Raw genomic sequence first — 18878 nt, 5'->3', positions numbered from 1 at the left:
GGATGGAAAGACAGCTGCCGTGTGACCGCCTCGGGCACGGTCACCCCCGCCGCATCTGAGGCACAGGGGGTCATCTCTCCCCAGATGCGTATGTCCGTGTGCTGTGTGTGTGCATGTGGACACAGGCAATGAGTTCCCACCTCTAGCCGCCCCTGCCACCTGGAGCCATCAAGCTTACAGCCGCGGGGGCAGTGGTTGACCTTGAAGCCGGGCTGCCCGCCCTTGGAGGCTGGGAGGGTAGTTGGTTGGCCTGCTGCATGGAATTGGGAATCCAGAGTCTCAGGTTGTAGCGCTCAGCGGGCTCACTCTCCTCATCTACACCACAGGGAGAATGCCTTACACGGCCGTTATGAGAACCAAAGAGTCTCATTGTGAAAACCGCTGAGCACAGTGAAAAGAGGCGGCTGTCAGGAAAGCTGCGGTTCTTTTTATGCCATGTCCAACCTGCTAGAGACATGAGTTCTGGGCACTTGTATAAGGGCTGAGTCAGAACGTTACCTTGTGGCTTCCCGGGTGGCCCCATTTCAATAAGCGGACTTTTGCCTCAGTGTCCCCTCCCTGTCTGTCCCAATTCCTTCCCTGCATCTCAGCGGGCTTCTCAGCGGATCCAGCCAAGGCAGGCCCCCCCACCCCCCAGCCACCACTGCCGCCCGAGGGCTGGTGGGCTGGTTCCCGGGCGGCGGGGCTCCTCCGTCCTGACCGCTGGGCGGCTCAGCCTGAAATCAAGAGCCTCCCCACGGCCCGCTCACGGTCCAGCTCATGTCGAGCTCACGGACCTGGTCTGAGATGGCCCTCCTGCTCCTCATTACAGCCACCCTGAGCAGGCCTGGGGCCGAGCCTGAGAGGAGAGCTCTGCATCTGGTCCCGGGATATAGGCGTGAGGGTGTGGGCAGGATGTGGCAGGGCGGACCAGCGCGGGCTGTGGTCTGCAGTTCTTGCTATGGGCAGCTGTGGCTCCATCCCGCTGGGGCTCCTGTGAGAAGCCTTGCTGGTTGCGCCTTCAAATTGTCCCGGGGATGGAGAGGTTGTAGCGCTGTCTTCATCCCACTGGGGATGTCAAAACTTCCCAGGGCAGTCCTATCTCCCACTTTGGAAACATCCCTGAGTTAGACCTCAGAAGGCTTCCCAGGCTCTGAAGAAAGCCCTGGGGCAGAGGGTGGGGAGACTTAGAGGCAAGTGCTTGAAGGACAGATGCCCACTGTAGCCACCCTGATAGCCGGGAGGATGTCGGATACAGGCAGAGTCCGCTGGAGCCAGCTCAGCAAGCGGCTTCTCACTCGGGGCCTTCCACCCCGCCCATGCCCTGCTCACTCTAATGGTCTAGGTTCAAAAGTCACCTTCTCGGAAGGGGCTTTCCTAGCCTCCTATCTGAAGGTGCCCGGCTGAAGGTGATTACTCCTCTCCCCATTTTTCCTTCCAGACCCTTCTCTGGCAGACTGGCCAGTGGAGCTGAACACCTATTAGCCTAGATAGGTTGTCTGGGTGTGGGGACAGGTTCACACAAGGCCTGCAGCAGGCCTGGGTTGGGGTGGTTACAAAAGCACACACGTGCTGGGTCACTTCAGTCGTGTCTGACCCTTTGCACCCCTATGAACTGTAACCCACCAGGCTCCTCTGTCCGTGGGGTTCCCCCAGCAAGAATACTGGAGTGGGTTGCTATGCCCTCTTCCAGGGGATCTTCCCGATGTAGGGATTGAACCCATGTCTCTTATGTCTCCTGCATTTGCAGATGGGTTCTTTACTACTAGGAGCACCACCTGGGAAACCCTCTTTACAGAAGTGTGTGTGTGTGCTAAGTTGCTTCAGCCGTGTCCGTGGTGGACTAGCCCACCAGGCTCCTCTGTCCATGGGATACTGGAGTGGGTTGCCATTTCCTTCTTCATCTTTACAGAAAACTAGGAGTCAAATGTCAGTGCTGGTCCAGGGAGAAGGTGCCAAAGGGGTGCTGAAGCTTTGACTGATTGTCAGATACAGGGGTGGGAAATGTCAGGGTCAGGAACGCAGGCGAGGGAAGCACCTAGCAAAAACTCACCAGGCAGTAGTAGGAAGTGGGAACTCAGGAGGAGACTGAAGGTCCGGTGTTATTTCCACAGACAGTGCCAGGCGTGCAGGAGTCTCTTGGGGAAGGACAGGATGTACCTCCTAGTTCTGCTTTGTCATTTGAAGGTCAGTTTCCCAGCTCTGGGTTTGTCTCCCCCAGTGTGACCACACCAGTGATGTCATTCAAGGTTGGAAGAAGTGACGATATGTGTACACACCTCAGTGAAGACACACTTCTATCCTGCAGGTCATTTTGAAACCCTGAAGGTGATGGGATTTTAAGACCGGGAAAGAGTCTCTCTTTGAGTCTTGGTCCAAAGGGGAAGTGGCCTAAGTGGCCCCTAGCATTCTGGAGTGCAGAAGCGCAGGGCCCTGCCCTCTAGTGACCAGAGTTGGCCAAGCCCCAGATGAGAGCGGTCACACCTCCCTAGGCCAGCTCAGGCATTCCCTTCTCAATGACCTCGAGACCCCAGTCTCAATTCCCCACACTGGGGGACCGGCCTCAAGTTAAGCCTGCAGAGTAATGTGTCGGCCTGGTAGACAGAGAAAACAGTGGGTTGCGGGCCCTTACGTGTATGGATCTTCTTCCCTTCTGACTCAGTTACCCAACAACCTCTTTCATTGTTTGTACAGTCGGGTTCTGCAGTTCCTGAGAGTGAAGCTTGAGTGGTAGAGGAAAGACTTACTCCGTACCCTTAAAACCAGGGTCTACTGTGTGGGCCGGCTGCATGGCCAGCCTTGGCAGTGTATCAAGTGTTTGAACAACATCAGTTTGAACTGTTCGCCTCCTGTATAGAGGGATTTTTTTTTTTCTTCAATAAATATGTACTGCTGGATCTGTGGTTGACTGAATCTGGGAATATGGAGCTATAGATACAGAGGACAGACTATGTCCACAGCCTTCTTCATGATTCCTGGATGATGAGGTTCTAAGTTAAATTGTTCCATTTTAATCTTAATTGCTTTAAGTAAACCACTGCCTCAAGAGTGTATTTTTGAATCTTTCTGTGTCTCGGTTTCCTCCTCTGGATAATGGACATACTGGCATTATTTATCTCCTAAGATTTGTGTGTGTGTGTGTGTGTGTGTGAAAGTTACATGTGTTTCTACCTGAGAAGCACTTACAATAGTACTTGGCATATATCTAGAGCTGTCTCAATTGTTTGATGATATTATTTTTGGCATCATCACTCATTTAAAGATGGTGAATTTGAGGGAGAGAAATCAGGTATTGTTTTCAAATTAGAGGAACCCATGTTGGGAGCTGGTGTGCACGTTTTCATTTTAGTTGTCTTCTCTCTTACTTTTCTGCAGAGAGATTTGTGATCCTTCCCGGTGGCTCCATCAGTAAAGAATCTGCCTGCTGTGCAGGGCCCCTAGGTTCAATCCCTGGGTCGGGAAGATCCCTTGGAGAGGGAAATGGGAACCCACTCTGGTTTTCTTGCCTGGGAAATCCCATGGACGGGGGAGCCTGATAGGTTACAGTCCATGGGGTCGCAAGAGTCAGACACAACTTAGCAACTAAGCCTACCTACCTGTGGGTTAAACAGAAGCCAGACTGAGTCACTGGGCTGCAAGAGGAAACAGGAAGGATCTAGAAGGAGTAGATTATGCTTCAGACCTGAGCTGTGATGATTTGAATAGTGGCCAATGAACTTGTCTTTAGTTTAGTCACAGTTTAGACAGTGAGGGAACATGCCAGATGACATATGTTTCTCTTCCTGATCACAACCTCAGGTACACATTCATTTGCAGCAATGAACTCATTGGAGGCAGGGTGGGGGGGGGGGGACCAGACACAATAGGAATCTATTATGTGGTTCCCTTACATATAAATGACTCTGAGTGGAGTTTACTATGGCCATGTATCCAGTTTTACTAATGAAAAGCTGTCAAATGTGTGAATCATACGTGACTCCTCTGGAAGATTCAGGGACTTTGCTTTTCGGAGCTGAAATACTAAATTAAAAATCATTGTGTAAATGAAAAACACATTATGAGTGTTAGTTGTCTCTCACCGAGCAGACGTATACTTAAATTTCAGATTTCTTTCCCTCCCTCTGCCCCAAACTCTTCCATGGAGCAGCTGCCTGAACCTAGGGCACGTGAACGCGCCTGTCTGCTACTCCTGAATTAACTGCAAAAATTCACATCAGTCCCAATCTATACACCAGCCAGGAGATGCTCACTAGCCAATCACCTTGTTCAGTGTGGTCCTAGGGAACAGAAGGAGGAGACCATTTACTAAGCACCAAGTCTATGCCACACACTTTCTGGGACTCGTAGTCATTTGAGGTAGCTGTTATTATTTTTGATTTAAAAGCGTTCGAGGCTTAGAGAAGTTATGTAGTTTAACCAAGATCACATAACTGGTTCTGTAGCAGAACTAGAAGTTGAAACCATCGATCAGTCGGTTTGTTCATCGATTTAGCACATCTCTGTCTTCCATGCCTGATTTCTGCTAAGAAGTGATTCAGGCCCTCATCGCATTTGCAGTCTGGTTGTAGAATTCGTTTTCTAATTCCTTGCCTAGTGGCCTTGTTATAATCAATCTCAAGCCTTAGTATTAAAAACATGTATTATATTCTGTCCATGAAGCCATTTGCATTCTATTTGAATGCTCTTGGTTTTTAGGTTAAGTAGAGAAGAAAGAATGAAGTGTTAACTGAGAAAGGGAGCTGAATGATAATGTTAAATACTTTTTACACTGAAGAGCTCCTTTATGGAGACTGTGTCTCTGAGCAAACCTCCTGTAATTTCCCAAGAGAAGTTTAGAAAGTGAAATCTTGCCTCAAGCAATCCCTTGTAGCAAAGTCCTGGCCTGGGGAGGCAGTGAGGTTCTCTGGCGACAAGTCGGAGTTGAGGGTGCAGGTTTCTCTTTCTATAAGGAGCTGGCTTTGGAGAAACTAATTAAACCCAGAATTCTTAGGAGGTTTGTAGTGTTGCCGGCTTGCAAATATAGCTCCCCCACCATGGTGTTCCCTGGAGGAAGGGCCAGTCAACACGATTTTTCTTTTTTTTTTTTAACCCCTTCTGTCTCCCCAACGGGCCACCTTCTTCATAAGACCAACATCTGTGTTTCGTAGTATCTTAACTCTTTCTTGATAGCCCTTCCTTTTGTTGTATTAGAGACTCAGGATGGAGCCTGAAAGCCTGGAGTGGAAATATTCTAGATACCTTGTAGCTGAACCAGAGGTGCCGAATAAGTCCATTTGGGGGCTGAAAGGGACCTTACACTACTCTGTTTAATGTCTGGCTACTACCAAGACCCAGGATGCCTCCACCATCAGGGGCTCACTGCTTCTGTGACTGCCTGTTCTCTGATGGCTTTGGTCACTAGAATTTCTTTTCTGATGTGAGGGCCACTTGTCCTTGTATAGATTTCACTGTTGGGCCCTCATTCTTCTTCTGTCACCTAACAGAGTAAGTCTGCTCTGTCCTTCCCATGACAGACCTTCGAGAGTTGGAAAGAGAGGGTCTCTCCCTTGTTGCAGTGAGCGGGAGCTCTTCCATTTTCCTTTGTCTAAAGAGCTGGGGATTCTAGAATTCTCACAATCCCAACTGTCTCTATATGCAGCATTCAAAAGCTGAAAGATTGATTGGGACTTCTCTAGTGGTTCGGTGGTTCACAATCCACCTTGCAATACAGGGAACATGAGTTCCGATCCCTGGTCCTGGAAGATCCCACAGGCCGAGGGGCAATAAAGCCCATGCACCACGACTGCTGAGCCCACACCCTGGAACCTGTGCGCCACAAGATGCGGTGAGAAGCCTGCTCACTGCAACTAGAGGGGAGCCTGAGCACCAGTGAAGACCCAGAATAGCCAAGAGTAAATTAAGAAAAAAAAATAAGACAAATATATTCACGAAACATCTGTTAGTTGAGTGCAGCCTTTTCCAATGGGCCTGTTTGTGACCGCACCCTCCTTCCCAATAACTCCAGGCAGCTATTATAAATTTGCTGTTGTTCCTCAGTCGTGTGTGACTCTTTGCCGCCCCATGGACTGTAGCCCACCAGGCTCCTCTGTCCATGGAGATTTCCAGGCAGGAATACTGGAGTGGGTTGCCATTTCCTTCTCCAAGGGATCTTCCCAACACAGGGACTGAACCTGCATCTCCTGCAAGTCTCCTGCATTGCAGGCAGATTCTTTACCCCTTAACCGCTGGGGAAGAGCCCTTATTATACATTGATTTCTTAATAAACAAACCATAATTGTGCAGCTGCTGTGTTGAAGTTCTATGTCCTACAGATGTGAACACCATGCCCTCATGGAATTCTCCGCTTGCTCTGAAGCTAACCCTGTGAGCTAACTGAGTTGGAAGCCCTTTGCTGCTTTGAACTGGGATTTGGGATGGAGGTGCATGCCTTTTCAAAGCTGCTTCTAATGCTCACCTGAAGGGTGTCCAGGTTGAGTGCAGTCTTTTGCCTCCACTGAGCTGGGTCTGCTCTGTCCTTTTCTCTCAAATTCTGTTTGAACACCTGGGACCTGCTCCACTCTGCCTTCTGCCAATTGCTTAGAAGTCCTTGATTGTGGGAAAGTATAGCTACAGAGACACTCAGTGCCCCTGGGGCATTGAGGTAATTGGGGGTAATCCAGGCCCCTTTTTGCTCTGGAAAGCAGAGGCACTTTTGGATAAGCTTTTGTACCCACACCTAAGTCAATTCAATTCAGTGATGTTCCAGCCATACCTGGAAAATTCCCTTTCTTTCTTTCTATTATTTTAGTAACCCTTCAAAGTTAATGCTTGTAAATAAAAAAACTTGAGAGGTCAGCTGCTTTTGCTCACTGCCCATCAGCCCTTGAGAAAGGAGGGTTCTCAGTGTGGTGGAGTGGTGGGGCCTCTGTCCAAAATTGGAGGATGCTCTCCAAGAGGCCACATGTGCGGAAAGTCCCTGGAGAAGTCACTTTCACGGGGCACGTATAGTGCTCTGTCTTTGAAATGACTGATATTTATGGTGGTTTTTTTTCCTCTGAATGTCCTACTGGATTTCTCCCTCCTTGGCTGTGAGACAGTCTCATCCCATAGTCACAGGAGAGGCTGCTGTCTGGGGCTCTTGACAGAGCAGTTCCTTTTCTGTTTTTTAAAATCCTGTCATTACAATCTGACCCAGTGAGGTGACAAGGTGGGTGAATGGGAACTGAGTTTGAATCCATATTGACTGCCTGGCCACTTGGGAGAAGTTGCTTCTTTTCTGAATTTCTTTGTTTCCACAATGATGATCTGGGAACAAAGCCAGTGAGCTGAATAGCAAAATGAGATGAGGCTTAAAGACCCCTCCTCCGAGGTCTGATCATGCATTCTGTTAGCATGTAATGACTGAGAAACAACGGAAGAGGCTCCATTCTAGGTCCTGAAATACAGCAGAGGGAAAATGAATCTGAAGGCCCTGTTGTCATGAAGCTTGATTTCTGGAAAACATACACACAAGTAAGTAGACCAGTAGCTTGTCCAGTGGAAATACATGCTATGGAGAAAAATAGAGTCCTGGGGATGGAAGAGCACGTGTGTGTTTATGTAGGAGATGAGGGAAAGGCTCATTGAGAAGATGACATTGGGAGGATGCCTGAAGGACGTGCGCCAGTGGGCCATGCCTGGGTGGGTGGGGAACATTCCAGGCCAAGGGTCTGCAGTGGGAGAGCGATTGCTGATTGCTGGATTCACAGAGCAGGAGGCCAGGGTGTCAGAGCGTCTTGTGATCAGGATAAAGGAGTTGAGGCCAGGGAAGCATCAGGACACAGATCACTCAGGGCTTCGAAGACCTCTGTGACACCTTGGCTCTGCTCTAAGAAGGAAGGTGAGCTCTGGAGGCTTTTAAGCAGAAGAACATGACTCAGCATTTCAGGAGGATGGCTCTGGGGGGCCAGGCCTTGGGACAGAGGGTCCTTGGCTTCCTTTTCAACACTTCCCAAGCGGCTCAGGGTAGTCTGGAGCGATTGCTGTCTAAACCAGGCTTTAGAGGCTAAGAGAAAGTAAAACAGTAGAGACTAAGGGCAACAGGTGTTAGTCTGCAGTCTAGATGAGCCTCCCTCTGTCTGCAGGGAGAAGCAGTCAGGAAGGAGGACAGAATAGAATTCTGCAAGGGCTTGCAGCGGCAAGGCCTGGGACAAACCAAAGGCATAGGGAAGTAGAAAACGTGAATTTGGCCTTCACAAGCAGTGACTGGGGATTAGCACACAAAAGTAAATTAGTGATGGGACATCCATACATATGGATGCATGCCAGGGAAGTGGGGTCCTCGCCAGGGGTCCTGGCAGAATCTGAGTGGGGACTGGACACACGGGCCATAGCCTTCCCTCCCTGTCCCCACCCTGTTCTGCCCATCTCCCCACACAGTGTACTTTTGCAAGAGGTGATGAGCAAGAGGGTTTGTGGTTGTTGATGGGAGGCTCTGTGTAGCAGAGGGGGAGGCGAGGGCAGAAGGGGCACCTGCCGTGCCTTGCTGCCTTGGACTGGGTGTGAACCTCTCCTGAAAAAAGGGACTAGAGTGATAGCAGAGAAGGAGTTTTCCTGAGAGTGTCCTGTGAGTCTGGGAGCCTCTAGCCCCATCAACACATCCACAAGGAAGCATTCTCCTAAAGCCGGGGGAGGCTGCCATCTGCTGGTTGACTGCAGTATTCCACTCAGGTGCTCCGCTTTGGACAAAAATCTTTCAATGTTAAAGATCATCTGCGTGGGCATTTTCTCCAGGTCAGGCGCTGTCCATAAAACATTGCAGGCAGATTCTTTACTATCTGAGCCATCAGGGAAGCCCTTTAAATCATCACCAATTCGCATCAGCATATGTCCTCTTTATTCTCGTTTTTAGGGATGCTCAAAAAAATTAAGTACCTAGATCCAGGTCATTCAGGAAGTGGAAAACTTGGAATTCAAGCTCAGTCCTGACTACAAACATGACTACTTAAAGAAATTGTTATGATCACATCAGCTTTGCAAACTGTGAGTGTTGTGAGGGGACCGGCAAACGGCAGGTGGTCTGTGTGTGCTGAGTGGAAAAGTGGAGACAGGCTAGATCTGCGGATGGATGGATGGATAGATGGATGGATGCGCCTCAAGGTGCTGCATCCCAGGGGCCCACAGACTCAGGTTTCAGTCCCAGCTCTGGCCTTTCAGGTCTGGTGACCTTGGAGAGGTCATCTCAGAGCTCTGACACACAACTTTGTCTGTGACTGCAAACGTACTGGGCCAATTGTGGGAGCTACTTATTTTGGCTGTGTGCATGTGTGTCTCTCTGGGAGTTTTCTTTCTGTAACATCTTGCCATCTATTTTCCAGTCTTGGTGAGGCTGGAGCGATTCTCAAGAGGACAGCTTCTCCCTGTTCCCCTTCCCAGCTCTACATTCTTCTGCTCAGACAGTAAAGAATCTGCCTACAATTCAGGAGACCCAGGTTTGATCCCTGGGTCAGGAAGATCCCCTGGAGAAGGGAATGACTACGCACTCCAGTATTCTTGCCTGGAGAATTCCATGGAGAGAGGAGCCTGGTGGACTACTCTGGGGTCAAAGAGAGTTGGACACAACTGAGCGACTTAACACTTCCTGGGGAGGGAGGAGGACGAGGGAGTGAGCCCTCTGCTGGCTCCCGATACACCACAGCGCCCAAATGCAGGCGGCGGGAGTCCAGGGCTCCAGTGGACACAAGCAGACGGACAGATGCCTTTCTAGTGCAGGAGTGAGCTTTCTCAAGGGTGACGCTGGTTATGTGCCTCTTGGCCTAAACTCCTCCGGCACTCGCAGCTCTGCCCAGAAGATGCAAAGCCTTCAAGAGAGGCTTCGCCCTCCACCCTCACACCTTCGCCCGTGGCGCCCAGCCTCAGCTTGCCCTGGCATAACCACAGTCCCCATGCTAGCCACAGCAGCCCCGAGGGGCCTCCCCGCTGCTCCTGCCCAGATGCCGAAGAGCAGTGCCCTAGCACTCCCAGGCCCTGCAGCCCTCCCCGTTCCGGGAGCTAATGCAGCCTCGACTCTGGCTCGCCACATCCTTAATTAGTCTGGCTTCACTGAGACCACAGGGAAAATCCCCTGTAGGAATCGAAGGCACCTCAAAAACAAGGGTGTAGACTCGAATAGCACGCCCGTTTTTGAGCTGCCCTCAATTCCTACAGGGGGTTTTCCCCGTGGTCTCAATGAAGCAGGGTTTCTCTGGTGCTCAGCGGTAAAGAATCTATCCACCAAGCAAGAGACACAAGTTTGATCCCTGGCTTGGGAAGATCCCCAGGAGAAGGAAATGGCAACCCATTCCAGTATTCCTACCTGGGAATTCTATTTACAGAGGAGCCTGGCAGGCTACATTCCATGGGGGCTGCAAAGAGTCAGACAGGACTTAGTGACTGAACAGCAGCAGGAGCAGACATAGATAAACTTGCTGAGACTCCAAGCCCTACGGATTTTCCCTTCTAGACATCTCTCAGAGCCGTACGCTTCGTGTCTATTAATAGGAGCACACTTGCGCAAACTCCATCTCCTTTAACCTGGACTCCTGCAGTGACCTTCTTACAGCTCTCTCCCATCTGTATCTCCAGCCCAAATAAAAACTGCAGCAAAAGGATTTTTTTCTTTAATTGAAGAATAATTGATTTACAGTGTTGTGTTAATTTTAGGCACACAGCATAGAGATTCACACATTTATTCACTCATTTGCACATATATGTTGTTTTTCATATTCTTTTCCCTTATAGGTCATTATAAAATATTGAGTAGAGTTCCCTGTGCTATATAGTAGGCCCTGTTGTTTATCTGTTTTATACAGAGTAGTGGGTATGTATTAATCCAAACCTCTTAATTTATCCCTCCCTCCGCTCCTGTTTCCCCTTTGATAACCACACGTTCGTTTTCTATGTCTGTGAGTCTCTTTCTGTTTTGGAAAAAAGTTCTTTCCTTTCTTTTTCTTTTTAGATTCCACATATAAGTGGTATCATGTGATATTTGTCTTTGTCTAATTCACTTCACTCAGTATGATAATCTCTATGTCCATCCAGGATGCTACACATGGCATTATTTAGTTCTCAAAAAGATGTGTGGTTTTTTCTTTTTTAAAAAAAGACAAGCATGAGCATTATACTCCTCTGCTTAAAATTCCTTGGTAGCTTCCCATTGCATTCAGGGAAAAGAGCAAAATCCTTACTCTGGACCCAGAGAACCTGTGGAACTGGGTTCTTGTTGCTGCCGCAACCTACCTTGCTCCTGGGCGTCTGGCTTTCTTTCTGAGCAGCGTGGCAGCCCCGGGGCCTCTAGGAATGCGCTGCCCTCTGCCTCCGCTCCCTCTCTCGCTGGTTAACTCCTGCTTATCATGTAGGTTGTGATTCACGTGCCCTTCCTCAGGGAAGCCATCCTAGTCCAGTCCCGGTTAGATGTTCTGCTAGTCTCTTGTGTTTGCTTCCAAAGCGTGCCTTTAGTCTGCAGTAATACATTTGCTTGTCTGATGTGAATGTATAAAGCATGATGCCAGCCTCTTCCTGGCATGAAGGTTGCATGAAGGCTGCGTGAAGGCGGGACGCATGTTGGTTTGTTCACTTAGTGCTGGGCACGTGTGGGTTACTCGGCATGGACTTTGAAATGAAAAGGGAAATGAGAATCTTGGGAGACGAGAGCCCATCAGCGGAGCCGCCAGGGCACCTCCTGGATACTCTGGGGCCGTTCAGGTGTGGTGGGGAGGAGAGTGGCGGGGGCGGGGCAGGCCAAGAAGGCGAGAAGTGGGCTGGATCGTGGTCCCAAAGGCTGGGGCTCTGCGGGCGGATGCTGAAGGTGGTTGTGGGGAAGCAGCCCAGAGGCTCCTTGGCCTGCGTTCCTTGCTAAAGGTCAGATGTCCCTCTGCAGGTGTCCGGGGGGCTCTGCTCAGGTTGTGTGCCCAAACCCTGCTCCCACGGGGAGGAGGACGGAGCATTTCCCCCTGCGGCTGCCATGGTGGGAAGAGGTAGGGTTCTCATCCAGTGGGAGATTCTCCAAAACTAGAAAGGAGTTGACATTCTGGGAAGTCATTAAATGACCAACGTCTACTACAGGGAGAGAGGCGTGAGTAGAAATGATGGGGTAACTGTAATGGTGGTGCAGGGTGTCTGCGTGTCCCCAGGAGTGGGCGAGCCTGTCATGGTGCCCCAGAAAAGTGGAAGTAAGGGACTATTTCCAACGGAGTGGGCTGGCTGGAGGAGAACCAGAGGGCCCAGCACGATTCCCCAGGTCTAGTAGCAGCTGATATGCAGAGACCATCGCTGCTGGAAGGGGCAAGGAGGGGGAGCAGTTATCTGAAACTTGTAGAGGGATTTGTGTGGAGACAGTCGATGGGGGCTGAGACTCTTCTAGGGGAAACTCGCACCCATCTTGATGGCCAGCCCTCCACGGTGGCCTACAGATGGCGCTGGAAAAGGAATTCCCTGACTCATCCCCCACCCCATCTCCACCAGTCTCTTTCCTTCCATGTCCCTGTGCTGCCCGCTGGAAGCCTGGGGGCATGAGGGTCCATCGGTCTCATTCTTGAAGGGTGGTCTTTAGGATATAGAGCAGGAAGCAGGGAGCAGAGCAGATGGGGAAGGGCAAAGAGAAGACCAAACACAGTGGAAATACGTTTTTGATGGAGAGCTACAGAGTGCATCTTGGGAGTGGAAACAGGCTTGCACCTTGAGGGGAATAGGATTTCACAAGACCTTTCAAGGTGGAGGTGGGTGCTTGAACAAAGCCACAGAGCCAGTAACTGAAAGATGTGTTTGAAAAATACTGAGCTCACACTTTGGACTTGTGTCTGAAGCTCACACTTGTGGGGTGCAGAAACCCACTGCAGAGGTTTTGAATGCCATGGCCTCAGGCCTTCTGCCCACTTAGCCCCTGTGTGGACATGACTGCAATCTTCCGAAGGCCATGAATAAGGATGTGTTTGATGTGGCCTCTTCACCAAGAGACTTTGACTCTTGTGTAGCTTCTGGGGAACATCTTACCAGCTTACTGTATCTGTCTTTCCTGGGAGGGGTAAGCTGAGGCTCAGGGGCTCCTGAGTCGGCAGTCAGTAGAGGGTTAAGCGCCCCCCCCCCCCCCCGCCCCACCCGCCGTAAGGCTTGGTTGTTCCAGGGAGCCGGTTTATTTGGGTTTACACAGCAAGGCTAGTGTTGCTATGGCTGGCTTGCAGGCAACAAGTCTTATGATCTGAAGGAGCAAACTGTGTATATAACATGACAGCATTTATTAAAGCAAGATAAACTCGGCAGCAAAGGATCTGGCTGGAACCATAAATTCCTCTGATTTTCCTTTCTGAGCCATCGCATTCCATTTGAATGAGGCCTATCAGCCCAAACATTTCCATTAAATAAAGTCGATTTGTTGAAAATCCCTAAGAGAATGAACAGAGAATCGCCCCCTTCCGCCACCCCCAATCCCTGTTTGAAAAAAGAAATGTGTAATGTGTGGTTCTGACTCACACTGTCTGAGTACAAACAGGTCTGCTATTCTGGGCAGTGAGTCCCCTCCATCACTAGAGGTATTCAGACCAAACTGGGTGACGCAGGGCTCGCTTCCTTTTAGGGGGCGTCAAGCAGGGGAGAAGGGGGCATTCCTAGGAGACATTGTCCCTAAGACTTCAGGTCATATGAGCCTCATGACATATCCTGGTGACTTCCCCACACCCCTCATTCTACACCGCGACACATGTATCCCAGAGAAGGAGGGGTTGTCATCAAGGACTTGGGGGAGAGCAAGGACATGGGGACCAGAAAACCTGAGTTTAAATCCTAGTTCTACTATTAACTGGGCTGGTAGCCACTGACATCAACCTGAATCTTCACTGGAAGGACTGATGCTAAAGCTGAAGCTCTGATACTTTGGCCGTCTGATGCAGAGAGCCCACCTGATCCAAAGACTCATTGGAAAAGACCCTGATGCGCAAAAGACTGTGATGCTGGGAAAGACTGAGGGCAGGAGGAGAAGGGGATGACAGAGGGTGAGATGGTTGGATGGTGTCACTGACTCAGTGAACATGAGTTTGAGCAAACTCTGGGAGATGGTGAGGGATAGGGAAGCCTGGCGTGCTGCAGTCCATGTTGTCGCAAAGAGTCAGACACAACTGAGAGCCGAGCAATAACAACAAAGTAGCCACGGACAGGTCATTCCATCCTATGACCGCCCCGCCCCAGTCCACTGTGTATCCAGTGAGAGTAGTCATCACCCATACTTATGCCCGGCACCTTGCAAAGGGCCTCATGGGATGATCTCTTTTATTTTCCACAGAAATGCTACAAAATTAAGACATCCATGTATCCCCACTTGACTGATGAGAAAACTGAGGCCTGGAGAGGTTAAGGAGCTAAGGAATGGTGGAGCCAAGGCTCGAACTTAAGCCTCTGGGGACTTTCACCCTTGCTCGATCACAGTTGTCAGCCAATCTGTGGCATTTAGGAGATTACTTTAGAAGACGGGTGTAAAGGTATCTTTTAAAATAATAAACTGCTAGTTTTGGAAATGTTGAGCAGGAAGCTGAATCTTTTTTTTTTTTTTTTTAGATATTAATTTGTTTGGCTGCTCCAGGTCTTCGTTGCAGCTCGTGGGAACTTTAATTGAGGCCTGGGGGTTCTGGTTCCTTGCGCAGGGACTGAACCCAGGCTCCTTGCACCGGGATTGTGCAGTCTTAGCCACTGGACCACAAGGGAAGTCCCTGAATCTTAAGTTACAAGCATTTTCCAAACTTGTTCAAATTCAAAAATATTTCCCCCTCCCCCAGCCCCGCAGTCTCCCTTTCCTTCTTCCCCTCCCTCTTGGCCACCACCCCTCCTTACCTCTCCCTTCCCTCCTCTCCCACTTTGTTCAGATACTTTGTCTTTGGTGGAATTCAGGCTTGACAAAAAAAAGAAAGGAAAACCAATAGTCAAATTTAAAAGTACTTGTGCTTTTATTAAAAAAAAAAAAAATACAATCAGGTACTGTCCAGATGTGTTTTGGAAAAGAAGATCTCTTTAAAAATTCTTAGTTTACATCATCATCATTATTATTATATTAATAATATTAATTGTATCCTTAAAATTGAAACAGCATTGCTTTTCTGAACGTAAAAAAAGGGACGGCTTCAAGACACACATTGAATCACTGCTAACAAAAATAATGATAATTAATTATACAGCTTTGTGTGAAATACAGCTGGTTCTAAGACAAACTACGCACTGTACAGCCTGCCCCGCTCCCATCCCCAGAGCCACCCAAGAGAAGCAAAATCACTGTGATGCTGTCGCTGGAAGACTTTTGCTGAATCAAACAGCAGAATGGAAACCTGCTGGACACTGTGGTCTTTGGTGTGAAGGAAGTCATCGCGGAGTGGCTGAGGCCAGCGCTGCCGCTGCAGGCCCCGACGGTCCATGGTCAACTTTAGCTCCTGCCAGACGCCCAGGTGTGGCTTAATGGTCGGACTGCTCGCATTGATGCTTTGGTAAAATTATCTTCGATCTCTGGGCCCTACTCCTCTCCCCCGGTTGTCCGCGGAAACTTACGCCCTTTTGCGCCTGCCTTCGAGGTTTCGGAAGTTGCTGGGTCTCAGCTTCATCTCAGCAAACTGGATTGAATGCTCGTGGCCCTTCCAGTGGAACCAGTTAACACCCTGTGAAGGAGAGAAGACCTTCAGATTGGTTTCCATCAGGCAAGGTATTCACTGACCATTGCTATTTAGTTAGGGGGACAAAATGAGCCCTGTTTCAAACATATGGATCCCAAGGGGGAAGGGGAGGATGAACTGGGAGACTGGGATTGTCATATATTCACTATTGACAACTATGTATAAAGTAGGTAACTATCTGGTTAATAGTGAGTTCTATTAACTAGAACCTACTGTATAGCACAGGGGCCTCTTCTCAATGCTCTGTGATGATGTAAACGGGAAGGAAATCCAAAAATGAGTGGATGTAGATGGACGTGGGGCTTTTCTGGTGACTCAGCAGTGAAGAATTTGCCTGCCAATGCAGGAGATGTGGGTTTGATCCCTGGGTCAGGAAGATCCTCTGGAGAAGGATATGGCAACCCACTCCAGAATTCTTGCCTGGGAAATCCCATGGACAGAGGAGCCTGGCTGGCTATAGTCAGGCTGTGTATATATATATATTCTTCCCAGGCAAGAATTCTGAAGTGGGTTGCCATATCCTTCTCCAGGGGATATATATACACACACATGTAGCTGATTCACTTTGTTGTATAGTAGAAACTAATACAACATTCTAAAACAACTATACTCCAATAAAAATTAATTTAAAGGAAAAAGATGAGCTTTGTTCCAGCTCGACCATTTGGAAGCTCACGTCTGTATCCTGCTGATCTGTTTATTGATTTGTATGATGAAAACTTTCAAAAGATCTGGATGAATCAATTTTTTTTTTTTTTTAACTTTAGGCAGAATTCACCTGAGTTTGCATTGAACTTTGATCTGCCATCTTGAGATAAAGTAATGGCTGATGAAACTGGCCATCATTAGGATTACGTGCTGTAGGAATTCAGGTCATGATCAGAGCTTATGGAATTGAGTAGCTATAGGTGGCGGGGGGGGGCGGGGGCGGTGGAGTCTATACTTCACAGGATTCCTACGACATGTTTTATTAATAGGGGTTGGTATGGTACAGCTCAAAGAACATAGGTGGACACAAGTTTTGCAACCTGACACATAAAATTGAATCTTTGTGTTCTTACTTGAGAGATATATGTCTTGAACAAGTTATCAAAAGGTTCTGGGCCTCGGTTTTACTATTTTTCTTCTTTAGGGCTAATAATGCTAACCTTGGAAGGATGCTGTGAAGATTAAATGAGTCTGTAAAGGAGCTGCCACCGTGCTGGGCCCATCATAGGTGCTCAGTAAATATTACTCCCCTATCTCAAGTATGGAGGCATAGCCTCAGAACTCTGGCCAGAGATTTTCCTCAAGAAAAGCCTGTATTTATTTCAGGGCCACCTGGTTTGGCTCTTCAGCAAAGTGGACAGGTGGTCGACTCCGCCTGTTGAGTCCCGCAGACCCCTGTCCTCCTTGGGTGGGGGTCAGCGTCAGGGAGTCCTCCTGCGGGGTCTCCCCTACCCCCCACCCTGCTCCGCGCACTGAGGCCTCTTCTCTTCAGGTTCCGTAGGACTGGGATGGAACATGTCCACAGAGAAGAGAGCGGCTGATGAGATGGGGGAGAATATAGATGCTTTGTTTAATGCTAATTTTTGGCACTGATTGATACTGGACAGGCTCTGAACCCAACAGGGGATGGGATCTGAGAATACCCGACTCAGTTTAGGGGCAGATGCGTCTGAAATTCACTCAGCTTGGTCCTGTGCTCCCTTCCCCTGCCCTCGTCCTCTCCTCTGATTGAGGCTCAGAGCTGGAAGTGAGTCCTTCTCATGCTGCGGTGGAGACGGAAGCCAGAGAGGGAGAGTGACTTCACGGAGGCCTCACGACAGCCAGAGAAGAGCCGGAGCTGGGACTGCGCTCCCGTGACTGCTCTGTGGCCTTTCATGTCAGCTCCTTCTTCCAGAGTTGGACGGAACGATGGAAAAGGAAGTTTCCTTCCGGCATGTAGCTTTTATTCCCCTCCCAAAGGACTCTGTATTACATTGATGTTCGGGACCCAGGAGGTAAAGGAGTGCGGTAGTTCTCAGAGTGGACGCATTATCGAGGCCACATATAGGGCGGAGAGAACACATGTTCTGTTCAGATGTGTCCTTCAGTCTTGCCTCCTCCATAAAATAGACGTGAAAAGCCACGGCCTGGTCCCCTCACAGAGCAAAGGTGATGTACACGGGAGAGAGAAGGTGATGACGCTTTGAAAAGTGTCAGAAATTATGTCAAGATAAGGTGTACATTTAAGGTCACAACACTCATTTGCAGGTGGTTAACATAAACACATGTATCAAAATCAATAATAACAGAGCTGTCGTTGTTTAGTCACTAAGTTGTGGCCAACTCTTTTGCGTCCACCGGGATCCTTTGTCCATGCAGCTGATAAAAACAAAACAAAAGAACCCCAAACCCAGCAACCCAACAGCTGCAAAAAAAATCCCAAGAACAAAAGTATAAGTAAGCAAGATGATGAGATGCTGCATCCTACCTAGGCCCCCCGATCGGAATCCCTCCGGTCATTTGGTGTGATTTGGACCTTTGCCTTCTTACAAAGGTATCCCAGATTGCTGGGAGAAATACCAGCAACTTCAGATACGCAGATGATTCAACTCTACTGGCAGAAAGTGAAGAAGAACTAAAGAGCCTCCTGATGAGAGTGAAAGAGGAGAGTGAAAAACCTGGCTTAAAACTCAACATTAAAAGCTAAGATCATGGCATCAGGTCCCATCACTTCATGGCAAATGGAAGGGGGAACAGTGGAAACAATGGCAGATTTTATCTTTTGGGTCTCTAAAATCACTGTGGACGGTGACTGCAGCCATGAAATTAAAAGACACTTGTTCCTTGGAAGGAAAGATATGACAAATCTAGATAGTGGATTAAAAAGCAGAGACATCACTTTGCCGATAGAGGTTAAAGCTATGGTTTCTCCAGTAGTCAGGTACGGATGTCAGAGTTGGACCATAAGAAGGCTGAGTGCCAAAGATTGATACTTTTGAACTGTGGTGTTGGAGAAGACTCTTGAGAGTCCCTTGGACTGCAAGGAGATCAAACTAGTCAATCCTAAAGGAAATCAACCCTGCATCTACATTGGAAGGATTATTGCTAAAGTTGAAGCTCCAATACTTTGGCCACCTGGTGCAAAGAGCTGACTCATTGGAAAAGACTCTGATGCTGGGAAAGATTGAAGATGAAAGGAGAAGGGGACGGCAGGGAATGAGCTGGTTAGCTAGCATCAGTAGCTCAGTGGACATGAACTTGAGCAAACTCCAGGGGAGAGTGGAGGACAGA

At 48.9% G+C, this 18878-nt stretch overlaps 1 protein-coding gene and 1 long non-coding RNA gene across 12 annotated transcripts in view; one reads left to right on the top strand and one right to left on the bottom strand.

Annotated features, from left to right (window-relative positions):
* The window catches only part of LOC122710238, a 29527-nt gene extending 20015 nt beyond the window's left edge, over nucleotides 1-9512 (top strand). The window contains exons 3-4 of the long non-coding RNA XR_006345859.1: nucleotides 8849-8979; nucleotides 9315-9512. This is a non-coding gene — a long non-coding RNA (uncharacterized LOC122710238). The remainder of the gene's footprint in view (nucleotides 1-8848; nucleotides 8980-9314) is intronic.
* Nucleotides 9513-14882: 5370 nt separating this feature from the next.
* The window catches only part of TNC (tenascin C), a 100267-nt gene continuing 96271 nt past the window's right edge, over nucleotides 14883-18878 (bottom strand). For all 11 annotated transcript variants that reach the window (XM_043927432.1, XM_043927431.1, XM_043927437.1 and 8 more), the window contains one exon: nucleotides 14883-15605. In XM_043927432.1, coding sequence (XP_043783367.1) covers nucleotides 15495-15605 — 111 coding nt within the window. In that variant the 3' untranslated portion in view covers nucleotides 14883-15494. The remainder of the gene's footprint in view (nucleotides 15606-18878) is intronic.

This window comes from Cervus elaphus, chromosome 16, assembly GCF_910594005.1.
Source record: "Cervus elaphus chromosome 16, mCerEla1.1, whole genome shotgun sequence".
Taxonomy (NCBI): Eukaryota; Metazoa; Chordata; class Mammalia; order Artiodactyla; family Cervidae; genus Cervus; species Cervus elaphus.
Note: the sequence above shows the minus strand (reverse complement) of the source record. Positions and strands in the feature narration are given on the sequence as shown.